Source organism: Neoarius graeffei, chromosome 2 (assembly GCF_027579695.1).
Source record: "Neoarius graeffei isolate fNeoGra1 chromosome 2, fNeoGra1.pri, whole genome shotgun sequence".
NCBI lineage: Eukaryota > Metazoa > Chordata > Actinopteri > Siluriformes > Ariidae > Neoarius > Neoarius graeffei.
Genome location: NC_083570.1, coordinates 38,543,065 through 38,564,928, shown reverse-complemented (window position 1 = coordinate 38,564,928; position 21,864 = coordinate 38,543,065). Strand labels below are relative to the sequence as shown.

At 41.7% G+C, this 21,864-nt stretch overlaps 2 protein-coding genes across 10 annotated transcripts in view; both read right to left on the bottom strand.

Annotated features, from left to right (window-relative positions):
• The window catches only part of dusp10 (dual specificity phosphatase 10), a 32,553-nt gene extending 18,547 nt beyond the window's left edge, over nt 1-14,006 (bottom strand). For 3 of the 5 annotated variants that reach the window (XM_060914174.1, XM_060914171.1, XM_060914175.1), the window contains exons 1-2: nt 13,819-14,006; nt 8,625-9,427 (exon numbers count right to left, since the gene is read on the bottom strand). In XM_060914174.1, the coding sequence (XP_060770157.1) occupies nt 8,625-9,375 (751 nt within the window). In that variant the 5' untranslated portion in view covers nt 9,376-9,427; nt 13,819-14,006. Of the gene's footprint in view, nt 1-8,624; nt 9,428-9,684; nt 9,892-12,983; nt 13,407-13,818 lie in introns of those variants that run through there. The other 2 variants (XM_060914172.1, XM_060914173.1) reach the window with 2 other exon arrangements.
• A 4,926-nt stretch (nt 14,007-18,932) lies between these two features.
• taf1a (TATA box binding protein (TBP)-associated factor, RNA polymerase I, A) overlaps nt 18,933-21,864 on the bottom strand; it is a 48,341-nt gene continuing 45,409 nt past the window's right edge. For all 5 annotated transcript variants that reach the window (XM_060914165.1, XM_060914168.1, XM_060914169.1 and 2 more), the window contains one exon: nt 18,933-19,262. The gene's annotated coding sequence lies outside the window, so the exon portion shown is untranslated. The remainder of the gene's footprint in view (nt 19,263-21,864) is intronic.

Genomic DNA, 21,864 nt, shown 5'->3' with positions numbered 1-21,864 from the left:
ATGTTACTTTTTATGTGTCTCAAGACAAGTCGCTCAAAACAATTCATAACTATGGGGGTCAGGGCCACTGGGCAATAGATATTCGGGGACCTGGCCAAAGCCTGTTTTGGAACAGGGATGATGGTAGCAGACTTGAGGCAACTGGGGACAGTGGCCTGTTCCAAGGAGATGTTAAACAGGTTGGTGAATACCACTGCCACTGTTCCATGCAGTGTTTCAGGACTCATCCAGGAACCCCATCAGATCCAGCAGCTTTGATGGGGTTGATGCGGCTTAGGGCCTCTCTCACCTCATGTGAGTTCAACACCAGTGCACATGATGTAGTGTCCTACCGTGTCAGCTTGGTGGTAGGTTGGTTGCTGTCTCTGTTGAACCATACAAAGAAGTGGTTCAGATCATCATGGAGAGAGAAGTTTGCTGAGTAGGTTGCACAGGTGTTATTGCCTTTGTAATTCGTGATGGATTTGATGCCCTGCCACATACACCGGGAGTCAGAGTTTTTAAAGTGCTCCTCTATTAGTGCATTCATTCATTCATTCATTCATTCATTCATTCATTCATTATCTCTAGCCGCTTTATCCTTCTACAGGGTCGCAGGCAAGCTGGAGCCTATCCCAGCTGACTACGGGCGAAAGGCGGGGTACACCCTGGACAAGTCGCCAGGTCATCACAGGGCTGACACATAGACACAGACAACCATTCACACTCACATTCACACCTACGGTCAATTTAGAGTCACCAGTTAACCTAACCTGCATGTCTTTGGACTGTGGGGGAAACCGGAGCACCCGGAGGAAACCCACGCGGACACGGGGAGAACATGCAAACTCCGCACAGAAAGGCCCTCGCCGGCCCCGGGGCTCAAACCCAGGACCTTCTTGCTGTGAGGCGACAGCGCTAACCACTACACCACCGTGCCGCCTCTATTAGTGCATCTCAAATAAATTAGAATATCATGAAAAAGTTAATTTTGTTCATAATTTAGCGCTGTCGCCTCACAGCAAGAAGGTCCGGGTTCGAGCCCCGTGGCTGGCGAGGGCCTTTCTGTGCGGAGTTTGCATGTTCTCCCCGTGTCCGCGTGGGTTTCCTCTGGGTGCTCCGGTTTCCCCCACAGTCCAAAGACATGCAGATTAGGTTAACTCGTGACTCTAAATTGACCGTAGGGGTGAATGGTTCTCTGTGTCTATGTATCAGCCCTGTGATGACCTGGCGACTTGTCCAAGGTGTACCCCACCTTTCGCCCATAGTCAACTGGGATAGGCTCCAGCTTGCCTGCGACCCTGTAGAAGGATAAAGCAGCTAGAGATAATGAGACGAGATGATATATATATTTATTCATTACATGTAAAGTGAAATATTTCAAACCTTTTTTTGTTTTAATTTTGATGATTATGGCTTATAGGCTTCTTGCAACCACAACTGGGATGACTGGATGTATGTTTGCAGTCAGTCTTCTTCTTTGTACAACTTTGTCTCCACTTCTATGTGAGGTTCATGTGGATAGGATAGGTTAAGCCAAGAAGGACTCAACAGTGGCAGCTTGGCAGTTCTGGGGCTTGAACCTCTGACCCTTTGATCAGTTAGCCTTAACCCAATGAGTGACCACTACCTGTATGTTTGTAGTCATTATATTTCTTAAATAGTTTTAACCAGCTAGCAGGCTTTGGGGATTTTTTTGGTAGTCCTAAGCAAGAGTTGAACTGGGGCCTTCCCCAACATTACTAGTGCATCTCAAAATGGTTAGAATATCATGAAAAAGTTATTTTTTGTAATTAATTCAAAAAGATAAACTTTCATACATTCGATATTCATCACATGTAAAAATCAATTTCCTAAGATTAATCAAAAAAGGATTTACTATACAGAAATATCCAACTTGGGTGGCACGATGGTGTAGTGGTTAGCGCTGTCGCCTCACAGCAAGAAGGTCCGGGTTCGAGCCCCGTGGCCGGCGAGGGCCTTTCTGTGCGGAGTTTGCATGTTCTCCCCGTGTCCGCATGGGTTTCCTCCGGGTGCTCCGGTTTCCCCCGCAGTCCAAAGACATGCAGGTTAGGTTAACTGGTGACTCTAAATTGACCGTAGGGGTGAGTGTGAATGGTTGCCTGTGTCTGTGTGTCAGCCCTGTGATGACCTGGCGACTTGTCCAGGGTGTACCCCGCCTTTCACCCGTAGTCAGCTGGGATAGGCTCCAGCTTGCCTGCGACCCTGTAGAACAGGATAAAGCAGCTAGAGATAATGAGATATCCAACTTCTGAAGAATATGTTCATTTATACACTCAATACTTGCTTGGGGCTCCTTTACCATGAATTACTGCATCAATGCAGCATGGCGTGGAGGCGATCAGCCTGTGGAACTGCTGAGGTGTTATTGAAGCCCAAGTCACTTTGATAGTGACCTTCAGCTCGTCTGTATTTTTGGGTCAGGTGTTTCTCCTCTTCCTCTTGACAATACTCCATAGACACTCTATGGGGTTCAGGTCAGGCAAGTTGGCTGGCCAATCAAGCATGGTAATATGGTCAGCAAACCATTTGGTAGTAGTTTTGGCACTGTGGGCAGGTGCTAGATCCTGCTGGAAAAGGAACTCCACATCTCCATAAAGCTTGTCAGCAGTTGGAAGCATGAAGTGCTCGAACATCTCCTGGTTGATGGCTGCGTTTACTTTGGACTTGATAAAACACAGTGGACCAACACCAGCAGATGACATGGCACCCCAAATCATCATAGACTGTGGAAACTTCACACTGAACTTCAAACACCTTGAATTCTGTGCCTCTCCACTCTTCCTCCAGACTGTAGGACCTTGGTTTCCAAATGAAATGCAAAATTTACTTTCATTTCAAAAGAGGAATTTAGACCACTGAACAACAGTCCAGTTCTTTCTCACCTTAGCCCAGGTAAGACACTTCTGATGTTGTCTCTGGTTCAGGAGTTGTTTGATATTAGGAATGCAACAGTTGTAGCTCCTTTCCTGAAGATATCTATGCGTGGTGGCTCTTGATGTACTGACACCACCCTCAGTCCACTCCTTGTAAAGCTTTCCCAAGTTCTTGAATCGACTTTTCTTGATGATCCTCTCAAGGCTGCAGTCATCCCTGTTGCTTGGCACCTTTTCCAGCCAGCCTCTTCAGCAATGACCTTCTGTGGCTTCCCCTCCTTGTGGAAGGTGCTGATGATAGTCTTCTAGGCAACTGTCAAGTGAGCAGTATTCCCCATGATTGTGGTTGCTTATATTGAACTAGACTGAGAGATACATGGTATTTATACCGTTTTACTCAAACTCATTGTCCCAAGCATTTAACAGTTTAGAACATCTCTGTTCATCCTCGGTTTCCAGGTAGGGAATGTGTGAATGCTTTCAACAGTGGTGACATTGTCAGTACAGAAGTTGATATTGGCTAAAACTGAGGAGACATAAGTCCATGTGGTTGCCCCAAGTGGCTCTCTCTTTGAACAGATCCCAATTTGTGTTGTCAAAGGAGTCCTGTAGTTTACTCATGTCTAGCTTGAGGGAGCCTCCAACAGTATGCACAGTGGGCTTTGTTCTGGCAATCAGGGGTTTTTATGCAGGGGTCAGGAACAAAGAAATGTGATCAGACCAGCCAAGGTCAGGGGAAGGTAAATGCTTTGCAAGCATTCGTTACATTACAGTAGATATGGTCAAGCATGTTATTCCCTCTGGTTCGAAAATCAACAAACTGATAGAATTTGGGAAGCACTCTATTAAAGTTGGTATGATTGAAGTCCCCTGCTATAATAAACACACCGTCTGGGTGAGAGTTTTGCTGTTCATTTGTAGCATCAAGCAGTTTGACCAATGTCAAATGAACGGTAGCTTGCGATGGATGTAAACTGCAGTGAGAAACACTGCTGTAAATTCCCTTGACAAGTGAAAAGGTCTGCACTTGAGCATAATAAATTCGAAGTCTGGAGAGGAAAATTGTTCGATAATGACTAGGAGGTACACCAAGCATTGTTTACAAATATACACACTCAGCTGCTTTTGTCCTTACTGGATTCTGCAGTCCAATCCGAACGATAAACAGTCCGTCCTGCTAGCTCAATAGCCACATCAGGGATGTTAACATTCAGCCAGGTTTCAATGAAAAATGAGGTGCAGCTGTTCATCTTGTTCGAAGAAATCCTCAGTCTCAGCTCATCAATCTTGTTGACTATGGACTGGGTGTTTGTAATGAACAGGTTGGGTAGAGTTGGCTTGTTCAGGGAGCTCTTTAATCTAGCATGAATGCCGGCTTGCTTACCCCTTTTCTGCCTCCTCTCTCACCTCTGCCTGTGCCACCTCCTTATCAGGGTGGTAATCCAGGTAGGCACTGATGCATGGAGTAGCTCATTCGGAATGTTGGGAGGTGGAGGTGGAATAAAGCCTTTTATTCCAATATTCATAATTTCTTGCAAGATGTATGTTGTGGGAGCTAATCCTAGTTGAATAAAGTGGCTTAGTGTACTTATAAAAAAATAAGCAAAATAAAGAAAAGAGTGGCATCTACACGGAGGGCTCTGGGCTACTGCATCTATGTGCTCCACCATCTTGGAAGTCCATATAAGAGAGCTTACGATTTGTGAAAAGAAGAATAAGTGTAGAATCAAACTCTCAATAATGGCTATGAAAGCAGTCTCACATTTAGCAGTCCACACATCCCAGAAAAGAAGATCAAGTTGCAAAGTGTGCCATTATGGTCTAGCTTTTGCACATTTACCCTTTTTTTCTGGGTGGCTGATACCCTAATGTGAGGTAATTCAGGCTTTACTACTTTTGAATAACCACTGATCAAACCAAAAAGTAGTACCCAGCACTCCTTTTAACTCCTTTCAGTTGGAGGGTCAGGGTCAGCTCTGCAAGGCATAGCTCTAATCTCAGTCAGTATTTACACCACCTGCATGCCCTAAATATTTCACAGAAGACTTGAAAGATTTTTTTTTGTCTCTCTCACTTGCTACACATACAAGTTAATAGTGATTCTGGCTGTTTCTGCTCTCTGGACCTGCCCGATTCATCCCAATTCCCCTGCTCGGAGCTTTCGTCACCTGAATACCACTCCCTGCTGGTAAGGATGACCTCACATGGATAACCTAAAAATCACTATGAGATTACTCTGAATGGTACCGCATAGAACCATTAAGATAGCTTTGGATGATGTTCCTTTTATAGCCTTAGGACTGCAATTGCTAAGAATGGTTTGCACTCCAGTGCCCACCTTTGAACAATTAATAACTTCAGTTTGATATGATATACTTAAAGTTAAAACTATAATGCTCATACTTAAATTCCTGTTAACCCAATTTGCACTTTTCGACTATATAGCATTTAGTTATAGAAGAGAAATTATTTAAAAATCGCACTATCCAGTGTCACCCAGATGAAGGTGGGTTCCCTTTCGAGTCTGCTTCCTCTCCAGGATTATTCCCCTGGTTGCCTCAGGTAGGCCATCCTTGCCACATTCATTCAAATGGAATTGAATTTGCTCCCAGTAAAATTTAGCTTTGATTATGAAATACTACTCTTGAGCTATAAAGTACTGAATGGTCTCAATCCACAGTACCTGACTGAACTTCTGTTTTTTTATGATCCATCATGCCTACTTCAATCAAAAGATACAGGTTATTTGTTGGTACCTTGTATAATGAAGGCTACAGCAGGGGGCAGAGCGTTCTCTTACAAAGCCCTACAGTTATGGAACAGCCTTCTGATTAGTGTTTAGGACTAATTGGCTATTTTATATAATTAATTTCAGTCTAGGCTGAAAACATTTGCTTAGCCAAGCCTTTTTAAAAAAAAAGGGGGGGGGGGCTTTTTCTTAGGTAAAGGTGCAGATCTGAAGGGATCATGGGCATAGTGTGTTTATTTGTAAACTTGGATATTTGGATGCTGTTGATTCCCCCACCCCCAACCTCCAAGCACGATATAAATATGACTGAATTGAAGTGAATTGAATTTTACATTGCTTACATATAAAGCACCAGAAAAATAAAAATGCTATTTGCTAACTCACCATGATTAATAACTCAACTTGGTAGGGAATTTTTTTACCCACTCCACTTGCATGTTTTAAAGATGTTTTTAAATCTGTTTATTATTAGCTTTAGGCACTTTTCACTCCTTACATTAACATGCATCCTGGGTGATGTAGACAGTTCTACACCAGTTAACACCTGGCATTAGAATGTCTCTCTATGGCTACATCCACACGACAATGGCAACAAGATGTTATTTAAAAATATATCGCGTCCAAATGGGCAACAATCAGTAAAATATCAGGTCCATATGGCAACGCAACGCTTGCTGAAAATGATGCAATACACATGCCACACCTCTAGGGGCGCTGTAAGACGGTCCCTTCGGAGACACCAGAACAATAGAAGAAGTAAGGACGCATGCGCATAAACTATTATGCGCGAGACTTCATATTAGCCACAAAGTCAGGAAAATCTGTTCGTAAAATTACATTATAATGACCAAATACAATGAAAAGTATTTTTCCAGTCTCACCTGTGAAAGGTAATCCCATGTGATCTCGTTTGGACGGCAAACCTGTTGGTACAGTTAAACGCAGCTAATCTTTATTCTCCGCTTTGACCTCTCCAAAATGGTGGCGAGGATGACATGATTCTACGCGGAAGACGCCGTCTTTAATGGTCCGGAATAAATTGAATGATACACGTTGATGGATTAATTTGTTGTTTCTCACCTGTGAAAGGTAATCCCATATGATCTCGTTTGGACGGTAAACCTGTTGGTACAGTTAAACGCAGCACATGAATCTTTATTCTCCGCTTTGACCTATCCAATATGGCAACGAGGATGACGTATGATTCTACGCGGAAGGCGGCGTCTTTAATGGTCCGGAATAAATTGAATGATACACGTTGATGGATTAATTTCTTCTACGCCCTTTTTGAGGAATGTATTGTAGGACTTAAACCCACATCTGAAGAAGTGAGATCGCTCCTTTTTTTCCCCCTATTTTTGCTGGCGGGATTGACTCTGCCCTAAGGGCAGAGTCTCTCTCTCTCTCTCTCTCACTTTGCACCATTACACAATAAATATTCACAGTGAAAATATTTTGTAAGCGCGTTTCATGAACCAAGTTATAGGATTTGTTGACAACTCGCATCGAGTTCATTACACTTCTACCTGGCGTGAAGCACTCACAGTCATGTGGTTGTGACGTCATCGTAAACAAATCCGTTCTACTCATCCAGACGACTTCACAACGGCAACGTTGCCAGATCTTTCCACTCTGGAACCCGTTCTCAAAAGATTGCGTTTTGGGCACCTAAAACGCCGGTGCCGTGTGGACGCCAGGCCTAAACGATAAGCAATTGTATCGGAGTCACCTGAATCTGTTGCCGTGTGGACAGGGCCTATATTTGCCTTGAGTGATCGGATCTCACTTCCCTGTTCTACATGCAAATAAATACATGCATGTTAATACAAGATGCGAACAGGGCCTTTAAGGCCTCTGCATGCTCTTGCGACAAGGCTTTTTAGAGCACATGAATCATCCACTGAACATATCTCTGTCTAGAAGCTGGGATAAGTGTATGTACTATAGAAACAATATTAATATTAACATATTGCTTATTTTATAGCCAGAACTACTGTGGTGTACAAAAATAATGCACACTTTGTGGGTTTTTTTTTTTTGCCTGGTACCCATATGAAAACAAACAAAAATGCTCAACAAATGCAAATTATAATTAACAGGCAGAAAAAACAACAAAAATCAGTGAGAATATAGCTAATGAAGCAGAAGGAATGCAAAGAACATTGTGTATGAGTGAACAGATGAAGGCCGTGTGGCTTCACAGTGTGGCGCTCAGCAAGCAGCAAACTAACAGATGCACTAGCCTCGCAATTCAGTGCCTGCTACCCCAGCCAAAATGTGAAAAACATGGCATTGTTCACAAGACAAGCAGTCTAATGTTAAAAAGACACTTCACTGTTTACAGTTGTATATGATTTCATCCAACATTAGCATTACAAATACTCTGGGTTCTGCCTGCATGTACCCTGCTGAGTATAGTTGGATATAGAACTTGTAAATATTTTACCAGCTGCCCAAGTAAACATGAGCTGCAGATGCCCCATCTTATGTGAGCTTTAAAAGTACATCTGTTTATTTGAAAGGTGCCAAAGCAGCCTGACAAAAATAGCTATCAATATGTCCCATGTTATATGGCACAAACAAGCAGAAAGTAAGTAATTGCTTAATGCAGAAAAATGATAACTAAAGCCAACTGAACGAAAGTGTAAATAAACAAGAAACCTGTCATTTAAAAAAAAGGAAAGAAACAGATCACAATTACTAGACCTATATCATAACTAATATAATTTGCTAGCATTATGCATTCTACCTAAATATCACTATTAAGAATGAACAGAAATTGAGGCAACAACTAGCCTCTTTATGATCACAGTGGCAAATGGGTGGTTCAAAAGTTAAAGTTCGGATTTGAGGGTAAAATTCAAGTTCCCAGAACTGCCAAATTGCTACTGTTGGCTCTTCAAGCAATGCAAGACTCTTACCTTGGATACAAGTTTCTGCCAAATTAATAAATTAGCAACTGTTTAAAAATAAATAAAAAAATTTTTAAAAAGGCCAACCTCGGAGAACGATCGGGTCCCTCCCATCCCTGCGTAGAGACTCCAGAACTACAAGTAAAGGTTGAGACGATGACAGTCGAGCTGGGTCCAGTGTCCTCTCATCATAAATGATTATTTCTTTTGAAAAAATCCCCCTAAAGGAGTCTTTGCTCTGGCGAGAGGAAATGAGATCTAGCACAGTGATCTTGCCCTGCTGCAGGCGCCGACGGCTGATCCTGTCTGAGCAGTTAATATGCACAGCGCCTCGGATATGGCTCTTGTTGTAGTCCGTGAAGGGCCTACAGTCTATTATCAGTGGCAGAGGCCCCACTGGATGACCTGTGGGGCAATATGTCATCTTCTGAGCCAGCTCACTTGGGTGGATGATGCGCACACCACCCCTGGGTGTACTGGAAGCAAGACTAGGTGTGCTGTAGGTTTCACTCTGACCCACCACTGGCCTGGAGAAAACGCCATGCCCACCATAGTTGACACCAGAGTTCAAATTGGGACTACTTGTACTGACCTGGCTCGGTGTTTGGGTGAGGGTCTGGGTCTGACTGTCTTTTTCATAAGTGCTCACCATGCAACAGCTCGCACTGTTGCATCCACACGTCAGGGAACGAGTGGAGCTGCTGGATGAGGGCATATAAGTGAGGTTGGTCACCTGGATCTCCACCACAATAGCGCCCACGGTGGCTTCCAGGTAGGTTGTGTCCAGATAAAATTGGAACGGCACCACAAATTTGTCATCGAGGGAAAATGGAGGCATGGATAAACCACAGAGCAAGGCTGGCAGACAACAAAGAACCCAGCTGGTCACTCTGGGGGAAGAGGAGTAAAAAGTGATGTGATGATTATTTAAATCATTGCATGTGTAAACTAATTTAGTAAAAATAACCAATGAGGTCTCAATTTATAACAATCTATTGAAACTTATCCACAAATCAATAACCTATAAACAGAAAACCATAAGTTAGTAGTTATGTCTATATTCACTCCTCTGAGAACAATTCCATTGGGTACAGCTCCACTATAGCCTAGGTGAAATCCTTGTGTTCAGATGTATGCACTCACTGACCACTTTAATAGGAACATCAGTACAGCTGATCATTCATGCAGTTATCCACTTAGCCAAATCATGTGGCAACAGCACAATGCATGAAATAATGCAGATACAAGTAAAGAACTTCAGTTAATGTGCATATCAAACATCATAATGGGGAAAAATGTGATCTCTGCAATCTTTGGAAAAACATTCCCTGAATCATCAACTATCCAGTTTGGGTAAGCCTGTACCCATTCTAGCCTCAGATCCCTGTTCTTGGTTGACAGGAGTGACACCAGATGTGGTCTTCTGCTGCTGTAGCCCATCCACCTCAAGGTTTCATATGTAATGCATTCTGACATACTTTTCTACTCACCACACATGGGTAGACTTTGACATTTGAGCCCAGGGGGAAGGGGCCTAGGGTAATGAGACAAAATCTGTATAGTGTTGTTAAAGGTGCTGACTGCAAAGTTGAATTTTGGGCAAAATGTTCTATTTCTATTGCTGTTGGAGTTTCGAGATGTTACAATGCTATACACACCATGTACCCTATTTGTCACTGTTTTGCCGAGATAAAACGCGTCCCGCAATTTACAATTCCAAAAATTGCCGAAGCAAGCGAGCAGCAATATTACGTGACCACTGTGGGGCGTTTGACCTACTTTCACCAAAACAAGTCGGTGTGGGCAAACATGGTGGACTCCGCACTCCAGCCAGCAGAAAAGCCAGCAGAAAAGGAAAGGAAAGCCTGCCTAGTGAGTGCAACTGCAAGATAGAGCAAGATTAGATGATGTCATTTTTTCTGGACAGATAACTAAATCATTCTATCTAGCGCTTAACTATCTTAGCCTTAGAATGCATGGGCTCATCTCCACGGTAGTGAGTATGGAATTCTAGGGGCCTTTCATGTGATGTCATTGTAACGGCGGATTTGTTTATCCGGCTAAGCCTTGTGTTTGACAACGACCTGCACAAGTGTACATGAGTGACTGTAAGCCCTATTCAGTACATCTACAGAAAAACTTGGAGAAGTTACATCTAAAAGAACAATGCCAGAGACCTGTAGTGCTTTTGGATGTAATAACAGACGTGGAGATAAGCCTGGTTTAACTTTTCACCACTTCCTGGCGAACCCAGAAAGATGAGAAAAATGGTGAGCTGCAATTAAACAGGAAGACTGGATGCCAACAAAGCATTCATGTGTGTGGAGAACATTTTATATCAGGTTAGTGTGAAAGCTCTGTGTAACGTTAAATTGTATATCTGGATGTGGGCTTTGGACGTATATTTTATTACGTAGATCTAATGTTTGGCTCGAGTAGCAGCATGTTTCTTATGTACTCATAATGTAGACTCGGCTAAACACCATAAAATATGTTTGATCTAAGCCATGACTTGTTTATTACTATGTATTAGAAGTCCACGTTTGAGCTTACCTTTATCATAATAAGGTATTTTTCTTTATCTGGAATTTCCCATAACATTCCTGCATGCACAAAACCTGCCTTGAAACATTGATAGGCATCTGTACTTTTGTGTGCCTTTAGTATCTCCAGTGTATTTAGAAGTCCCAGAGACTAAATAGTTCAGGATGTCAATGTCCCAAATCCAGTATTTGCCAAATACTTTTCAAACGGTATAAATACATCCATCCATTATCTGTAGCTGCTTATCCTGTGCAGGGTCGCAGGCAAGCTGGAGCCTATCCCAGCTAACTATGGGCAAGAGGTGAAGTACACCCTGGACAAATCACCAGGTCATCACAGGGCTGACACAGAGACAAACAACCATTCACACTCACATTCACACCTACGGTCAATTTCATCTCATCTCATTATCTCTAGCCGCTTTAACCTTCTACAGGATCGCAGGCAAGCTGGAGCCTATCCCAGCTGACTACGGGCGAAAGGCGGGGTACACCCTGGACAAGTCGCCAGGTCATCACAGGGCTGACACAGAGACAAACAACCATTCACACCCACATTCACACCTACGGTCAATTTAGAGCCACCAATTCACCTAACCTGCATGTCTTTGGACTGTGGGGGGAAACCAGAGCACCCAGAGGAAACCCACGCAGACACGGGGAGAACATGCAAACTCCACACAGAAAGGCCCTCGTCGGCTGCTGGGCTCAAACCCAGGACCTTCTTGCTGTGAGGCGACAGTGCTAACCACTACACCACCCGGAATAAACACATTTGTGCGCAAATTTAGAAGCCGCCTTTATTTTTGTCACACGTACTCAAGCACAGCAAAATTCCTCCTCTGCATTTAAACCATCTGAATCTGTGAACACATGAGTACACACACACACAGAGAGAGAGAGAAGTTGGCTGGCTGAATGAAAAGATAGATTGATTTGTGGGTAAACTATATGGCGCTGTGATGCCTGCATGTTTCAGCTTTTGGATGTAACATGATCTGCTGGTATAATCTAAAATTTTTAATCTGCATAATGTTTTCCACACATTGCCATCTTGGTGTGATGCAGTTCCATAATTATGCTAATTAGTTAAAGCTCCTTGCATTCAAAAACAAAAAAAGAGAGGAAAAAAAAGAAAAAGCTCATTGCATTCAAGCGGTTTCCTTAGGGCCATACTGTTTATATAAAGATGTCAGAAAATGGTCCCAAAATGGAGGAAAGCGACCCTCAGCACATTAAAATGATCACATCTTGTCTGCATGATATTGTTCTTGTGAGACACAAGAAAATACCATGTACAATAAAAAAAATTTAAAATTTCAGATGACTTCGTAGTCAGCACCTTTAATTTAATGCCCAATGATAGTGCATCATAGTAACGATACAATACATAAATACACAATACAGTTATGTCTAGACAATAAGTGGTAATTCAATTCAAGTGGCAATGCAATCATAAATACAACAAATCTTGATAAAATTTCAAGAATACCTTGTTATATAAATCACATGGAAGTAGAGATGCATAAACAACTTATTTCGTTTACCCAACCTAATTAATCTGAAACCTGCAACTACACTGAAAAAACACGTTGTGAGAGTGTATACTTTTTTGTGGGATCAGAGTTTTTAAAAATCATGTTTCCATTAATCATTTTTTAGCTTGCAATTTCAAATTGTGCCTCAAGTAAATGTTAATGCCTAGAAAGAGAGAGAGAGAGAGAGAGAGAGAGAGAGAGAGAGAGAGAGAGAGAATGATAAAGCTGTAATGTTCATAATTTTGTATGTACCTATACCAGTTGGAGTTCATCTATAATTGGCTGACTGCATTGCCCTGATACACTCACAGAAGAACAAGACAGAAAAACTCCTCTCCTGTCAACTCAAAACAGTTTCCTCTTACCTCGCTCATCATCAAGGCGTTACCAACTATAGTACTGCCGCTCACTGGATATTTTCCATTTTCTGCATCATTCTTTGAATTCCAGAGGCTTGCATGAAAATCTCAGATCAGCAGTTTCTGAAATAGTCTGGAATCAACTGCCACAGTTAAAGTCACCGAGATCAGACTTTCTGCCATTCTGATGTGTAATGTGAACATATGGAGCCTTGAGGTGGATAAGCTACAACAGAAGATCACATCAGGTGGTGTTCCTGTCAGCCAAGAAAAGGGATCCAAGCCTAGAGTGGGCACAAACTCACCAAACTGGACAGTAGAGATCACATCCCCCCTCCCGATGTTTGATGTGAACATTAACTGAAGCTCTTGAACTGTAGCTATCTGCATGATTTTATGGATTACACTGCTGCCACGTGGAATATGAATGGCTGGTTGGATAACTGCATGCATGAATGATTAGGTATGGGTGTTCCTATTAAAGTGGTCAGTGAGTGTATATCCTTGTTTTTATGAACTATTCAGGCTGCGGACACGTTTAAAAATAGCACAGAGCCTCTCGCTGAAACTCGGCATGAGGACGTGCTGAGAATGAGATATACAGATACGTCCTGCATCCGACCTCGCTCACTCTTCTCTCTCTCTGTCACACAGACATATACACACACACACAAATCTGATTTATCATGATGCACGGTTTCCTGGGCTTTTACACATTTGCCAGTTCTGAAAGCCCCAACTCAAACACACACTTCTCTGAAAACAGGCAGTGAGTGGCTCTGAATACACACCAGCCGAAAACCACACGGAAACAGTACACCAGCACCACCATGCAACTTACCTCTGGTGTGTTTATAAAGACAGAAGGGTCCTTGCTGATATTTAAAGACCCTTATGAAGCTCCTAATCCACTCCTCAGATCATTCACAGAGCTCTTCTTCTGAGCATTTTCACTTTCTGCTTTGCTCTGTGAGGAGTCTCATTTCAGAGTGGCACCAGATCGAGCCAATAGATTTGCTCATTGATCCAGTAATCGTAGTTCTACTGGCTATGTAGCAAAACCAGCCCAGGAGAATACAAAAAACAAAACAAGGAGGAGGAGGAGGAGGAGGAGGCTGGACGAATGTAAAGTCAGCTTTTAGAGGCCTGATCAGGGAGCAGTGCTTACTCAGCGTCCCGGGTATGGAAGCACACGGTGATATGGACAACGCATTCAAAACAAAGAAGAGAAGAAAAGATCTGTATGGGCATGCATATATAAATTATCACTGGCACACAGTTTAACTGAACAAAACTGATCAGGTCTACTGGGAGACAGACATCTGTGCGTGAAAGCATTTTTGGTCACATATAATACACTCACGTTCCACTCTGTTAGAAACATCTGTAGTCTACACCTGCACATACATGCAGTTATTTAACCAGCCAAACATGTGGCAGCAGCACCATGCGTAAAATCTTTAGCCTCAATTAATGATGCTCATATCAAACATCAGAATGGGGAAAAAAATCGATCGCTGTCACTTTGATCATGACATGGTTGTTGATACCAGATGGACTGGTTTGAATATTTCAGAAACTGCCAATCTCCTTGGATTTTCTCACACACAACAGTCTCTAGAGTTTACACAGAATGGTACAAAAAACAAACAAAAAAAAACACTGGAGTGGGCGCAAACGCGTGGTTGATAAGAGCAGTCAGAGGAAAATGGCCAGATTGGTTCAAGCTGCCACCCAGGAAGCCTATAGTAACTTAAATCATCAAATCACTTGTTGCAACCGTGGTGAGCAGAAAAGTATATCTCGGCATGCACAACACATCTATCCTCAAGCTGAATAGGCTACAACAGCAAAAGACGACAACATCAGGCTCCATTTCTGTCAGAAACCTCCCACTGAAAAGTCTTCAAAGAAGTGTTACATGAAAAAAAAAAGTAATGATATTTCAAATCTGTTATTGTTAGAGGTTATTGTTATTAATGCGTTTCAGAGACTTAAGTAGGCCTATTTAATCAATTTCTACTTGACACTTTAAATTTAGGAGCAGTTTACTCTTCGTTTATTCTTCTGTATGAAATATTTGGTAATAAGAATTAAAAAAAAAAAAAAAAGTTAATCACATGTGTATGAATATGGAGAAATAGCCAAATATCTTAAAGCGAAAGGACTTTCCAGAGTGAAATAAGATTTTCGCATTAATAAAACAGATCTGGTTCACCTTCTATTTCTAATTCAGCATATGTACAAGTCAGACAAATCCATAAAAGATTAAACAATGGAATTATAATTGTACACTTTATTTAGACCTTTGAAACAAAGCTCTTTTATCTTATTGGGAATACAAAATTTATAAGGAAATAACCAAGATCCCCCCCCCAAAAAATAATAATAATAATAATACATGTGCCGGGCGGCACGGTGGTGTAGTGGTTAGCGCTGTTGCCTCACAGCAAGAAGGTCCGGGTTCAAGCCCCGTGGCCGGTGAGGGCCTTTCTGTGCGGAGTTTGCATGTTCTCCCCGTGTCCGCGTGGGTTTCCTCCGGGTGCTCCAGTTTCCCCCACAGTCCAAAGACATGCAGGTTAGGTTAACTGGTGGCTCTAAATTGACTGTAGGTGTGAGTGTGAATGGTTGTGTGTCTATGTGTCAGCCCTGTGATGACCTGGCGACTTGTCCAGGGTGTACCCCGCCTTTCGCCCGTAGTCAGCTGGGATAGGCTCCAGCTTGCCTGCGACCCTGTAGGACAGGATAAAGCAGCTACAGATAATGAGATGAGATGGTTTCTTTTGTATGAATAAAATATTCCTTTCGGAAAAATGCTATATTTGCTATGGATTCATCTCATCTCTAGCCGCTTTATCCTGTTCTACGGGGTCGCAGGCAAGCTGGAGCCTATCCCAGCTGACTACGGGCGAAAGGCGGGGTACACCCTGGACAAGTCGCCAGGTCATCACAGGGCTGACACATAGACACAGACAACCATTCACACCTACGGTCAATTTAGAGTCACCAGTTAACCAAACCTGCACGTCTTTGGACTGTGGGGGAAACCGGAGCAAACCCACGCGGACACAGGGAGAACATGCAAACTCCGCACAGAAAGGCCTTCGCCGGCCACGGGGCTCGAACCCGCACCTTGAATCCGGACCTTCTTGCTGTGAGGCGACAGCGCTAACCACTACACCACTGTGCCGCCTCGGATTCATTGTCTTATTAATTTATCAGGGTTTTTTTTTTTTTGTCTACCAAGCTAATAGCATCCAGCAGAAGTTCTGGTATAGCATTCTTCTTCTCACCAAAATGTAAATGTGAGAATTACAAATCTGTGCATTAGAGCATAGGCGTTGATGGTAGGACACTATGACATCAACTCATTGACCTAACTGATTAAATATAAAACACATGAAATATTTTCATACACTCAGACAAATTCCAAACTCGGCATCTCACCTCATTATCTCTAGCCGCTTTATCCTTCTACAGGGTCGCAGGCAAGCTGGAGCCTATCCCAGCTGACTACGGGCGAAAGGCAGGGTACACCCTGGACAAGTCGCCAGGTCATCACAGGGCTGACACATAGACACAGACAACCATTCACACCTACGGTCAATTTAGAGTCACCAGTTAACCTAACCTGCATGTCTTTGGACTGTGGGGGAAACCGGAGCACCCGGAGGAAACCCACGCGGACACGGGGAGAACATGCAAACTCCACACAGAAAGGCCCTCGCCGGCCACGGGGCTCGAACCCGGACCTTCTTGCTGTGAGGCGACAGCGCTAACCACTACACCACCGTGCCACCCCAAACTCGGCATATCGTGCCAATATTTATTATTCACTATTCACATCTATTATCAATCACATTCTCAAATACGCTGATGCCATGTCTGTTCTGGAGGAAACAAATAATGCTGATGTCTGAAAGTCATGAAGTTAGCCTTTGTATGCTCTACAAGATAAACATTTTTCAAAAAGCAGTAATGTGTTATGGTATAATTTGTTCAGAAATCATTTCTGATCGAGTTGAATGCAATGTTTCTGTCTTCCTTTTCATTGACGAAATAAGGCAAAATGTAATAATATGAAATACATATAAAAGGACATCCCCAAAGGACACGGCAATATAAGGCCATGAATCTCTTGTAAATGTAAATAAGTGTAAAAAAATATTTAAACAAGAAACAAACAGTGAGGATCTAAGCATATATTAGTTGTCACATACAATGAGTGGGATTGCTCACTGTTGTTTTAAACAGGAAGTTTACCATAAGACCCACTGCCCTGCTGACATTTCCCTGCTCCAAAACAACCGTTTTCAGCTCATGAGCTAATAATCACACCCCCCATAAGATGGTCGGTGTGCATCTGAGAGCAGAGAAAATGCTAGTTACCTTGCCCAGGACAGAGTCCACCAGGGGGCGAGGTATTGTTTTCGATGGGGTTTCTTTGTTTTGGTTTGGTTTTTTTGGGTACATTGGATACAAGGTTACCAAAAAGGTCAAAATAGTTTTTCACGATATCTTCCTTCATATTCATCATATTTACTTCAAACCAATTCCAAAATGTTCATCTTTCAATTCTGCTTCCATTGATATGCTACATGATGGGGTATCTCTCATAGTTTGCTTAGTGGTTGGGGGTCAAAAAGTCATTGCTAAAATTTGCATATTTTCCATTATAGCTCGAAAACAGTTAGAGATCGAGAGATGTTTATCATTATCAACATACAGGAAGTCATATATGGGCTTTCATTTGGCACCATGACCTTTGACTTTGTTTGTTTGTCTGTGCGTGTGTGTTTGTTAACAATCTAGCATCTAGACAGTTGCACCGATTGAAGTCAAGTTTTCAGGGTAGGTGGGCAATGGTCCATAGATTACCTGATTAAATTTTGGGGGTAATCGGGTCAAGGTGAAGAACAAGGTCACCGGAAAGGTCAACTTTTCGGTCAAAATAACATTTTCCATTATAACTCAAAAATGGTTGCCGATAGACAAAATGTTTACTATTATGAGCATATAAGAACTCCCATATTGCCTTTCATTTGGCACCATGATCTTTGACCTTAAAAGGTCAAACTCAAGGTCACGGATCTTCAGAGGGCTGTAACTTGAAAACGGTTGATGGTAGACAGATGTTTACCATCATCAACTTATAGGAAGTGCCATATGGGCTTTCATTTGGTACCATGACCTTTGACCTTGAATAACTTTGAAATGTCAAACTCAAGGTCATGGATTTTCATAGGACTATAACCTGACAGCTGAATGATTGAGAAATATTACCATTATCAACATATAGGTATAAAATAAGTGCTGCCGGGTGAGGTTTGTTTTGCCTGGCAACACTTGTTTCAGATGTTTTTATGGACACCAGATAGCCACCTAGAGCAGTGTTTGTCTTTTCACTAAGAAGTACCTTTTAAAGGATTCATTCATCTTCAATGGCTGCTTTGCCCTAATTAGGTTTGCAGGGTCACTGGGCACAAGGTGGTAGAATTCACTCAAGATAGGACCAGATAAGATAAGTTCATTGCAGCGCACACATTCACTCACACCAGCGTAGCCAATATGCGTACATGAATGCTGTAAGGACAGTGAGAGGAAACCGGAGAAAACCCATGCAAACATGAAGAGAGAGTTCAAAACCCCACCCAGACAGTAACCCAAGCCTGATTGACACTTCTGCACAATGTTTTCCTCACAGACTTGTTTGGATAGCTCCTTGCTCTTCATAATACTGTTTGATAAGGTCTGTTCTCTTCTCCAGAACAATGAATTTAAATATGGCCTTTATGAGGTGTTTTTAAAACACAAACCATCTGTTTTAGTTATGTTGTTAGCTGTTATGGTAACAGACCTAGCAATCTTGCATGACCTCCAAAAGGTTTGTACACTGGAGCAGCCATTACCTGAATCAGTGTGCATATATTTATTTAAAAAAAAAAAAAAAAAAAGTTGTGGTTTTATATGTCCAAATGATATTTTATTAACTATATCAAACATACAAATATAAAACACCTTTATGGTTGAATTTGTAATGGAACAAGTTTAGATCATATGTAATATGTGTTTCCATATAAGGCACCCAACTCCGAAGTCAATATCCATGGTTTCACCTTTTTACAGTCTCAGTGTTCGGTTTTACCATGAAACACAAGCAATACTCGATGGCTGCAGAGCAAAATCACTGTATCTTCATTTATAGGAAGCAGAGACCCAGGAGTCAAAAAACTGACTGCAGGACAATTTTTCAGAAGGACAGCAACCTGCACTTTTCTGTTGTTCCTAAAGAAAAAAAAAAGAAAAAATTACTTTGGTCTCTTTCAGTAACAATATGATCAGGACAGAACAATCAATCATGTTCCTCAACCCGCAGTCTGCACCAATGTGGAAACAAAGGGAAACCTTGCAAGTAGGCACGTAACAATATATTGCCTACAATAAATCACGATACAAATTTATGATGATTCAAAATCAATGAAATAAAAATGAAATCATGATTACCATCAGGTGGCGTAATCTTAGTTTTTTCCAGCTGTAATTGCATTGTTTAGACAGTAGAGGGTGCAATAACATACAATAGCAGGAATGCACATGACTTCACCCTAGGCAGAAGTGTAACAGCTCTAATGCCATGAAAATGCACAAAAAAAAAAAAATCTAAAATGGGAAAGAGCTGTTGTGTGACTGACTGTACAAACAGATTTAACAAGAAATCGGAGCTCTCTTTTTACAGACTGCTGAAAGTTAAAGAAAAGAGAAGCACATGGAGGCAGCACAAACGTTCATAAAAGTTTATTAAGAGAAGGCCTATTTGTAATTAACTATTACATTTTTAATAAAAAAGAATATTTTAGTTAACAGGCTATTATATTTTGCTCCAACCTTTACAAATGTGGATAAATAATAGTTACTTATTCAAAAAATGAAACAAAAGTTGTTTTTAAATTTAGCAAAAGGGATAAAGTTAATAAAGAATAGGACAATAAATATTGCATTATTTGGTAACAAGATTTTCTTCATTTCATTTTTTTTTTCAAAAATATTGTGGGGAAAATCGAATCGTGACTAACATTGTAAACTGAATCTAATTGTGAATTGGGTGAATCATTACATGCCTACTTGCAAGATTTAATGATTTATTTGAAAACATGTTTAGATATAACGGTTCTTGTAAATCCGCAGTGGCTAATCTGTAGAATGACTAAAAAGTGGAGATTTACAGAAAGGTTAGCACATACTTGAAGTGTTTATTCAGTGCTAAACAACATTAACATAGTGAAACAGAACAAAAAAACCCACATTTTTAACAAAGATTAAAAAAGGGTTTGATTAACAAAACTTAAGCTGATCCTTAAGCTATTTTTGCCTTTGCAATACAAATTTGATTGCAACACTAAACAGCTACACCCGAGGCCATCCCCTGTGTGCTGAGGGTCCCTGGCATCATCCTCACTGTGTCTGTCCTTTCTGGAACCCCTGCTTTAACATACTACATACAGTATACAGTGTTTACTGTTTCAGTAGTATGGAGTACAGCATCCACAGGTTGTTTTGAGTAAATGACTCATTGGCATAACTCTAAGAGTCAACATTCTTAAAGCATTTATTCCAGCGGATTTATTCTCAAACTTTTTTTAAGTAAAAGTAGTCACAGATTTTAAAAATCAAACTTTTCATTTTCGGAGACCAAATAGTGTTTGAGAAAAATGAATTTTCTTTAAAATGCCACATGGGCTTGACATATGCGATGACGTCATGCAGTGGTCACTTGGAGCAACTCAGCTGTTTATATTTTCTGTTTACATCGTAGTTTTGCAACTATTTTACCGAATTTCAGTTTTTAAATAAGTATGCCTCGTTGTGTAGCACAACAATGATGCTAAAAAGAAAGCACAAGCTGGAACTGGATTGTGTGTCCACAGAGAAAATGCCAAGTGTACTTGATCAGCTGGAACAGAGTGTCACTGACAGAAACTGGATTAAATATGAGACCTTGCGCTATAAATCTTTTTTTACATGATCTACATGGTGCTGGCTCTGGGTAGATTAAGAGAGAGAGAGAGTGTGAGACAAAGTGTGTGTAGAGTGTGTGTGCCTGCGCGCTCAAATCTCGGTTTAAAATGGCTCAATTCGCAGTGCGACATGACACTTTGCACTCTAAAATTTTTTTTTACATGATCTACATGGTGCTGGGTAGATTATCAGAGAATGTGTGTGGCATGGTTCAGTCCAGATGTGTCAGAGTTGGAACAGTGTTGCTATCTCAAAAGCTGTAGGAGGAGTAATGGTGCAAAAATGGGTGAATAATAATAATAATGCCCTGTGATGACCTGGCGACTTGTCCAGGGTGTACCCCGCCTTTCGCCTGTAGTCAGCTGGGATAGGCTCCAGCTTGCCTGCGACCCTGCAGAACAGGATAAAGTGGCTAGAGATAATGAGATGAGATGAGATAATATAAAGTAAACTTAAGAACAATAGTGTGCTTCACGCTGCTTTGTGCTTAGCAACCACACTAATAACTCTCTTTACTCTTATTCCCCGAAGTAGCCATGAGTCCACCAAGTGAATTGTCTGTAAGCTACATAGCGAAGAGACTTGTAAAATGAAAAGTCTTTGTCTTTATATAAAAAAAAAAAAAAAAAACCACCCAACCCAAAGATAAACACCGTTCCAACTCTGACACGTACAGCCTGAACCAGTGTAGTGCGCTTGTATACAGCTTTTGGATTGACTCACTTGTTCTCTCATTCTTGTAATTTTTCTCTCGTTTTTTCCCCCATAGAGAATGAATAGGACCCACAAATCGAACTGTCCTGCTTGGACATGCGTCATCAGAGACTCACCAAACTTTATGTGATGCCTCAGGCAAACTCCCCCGACACAT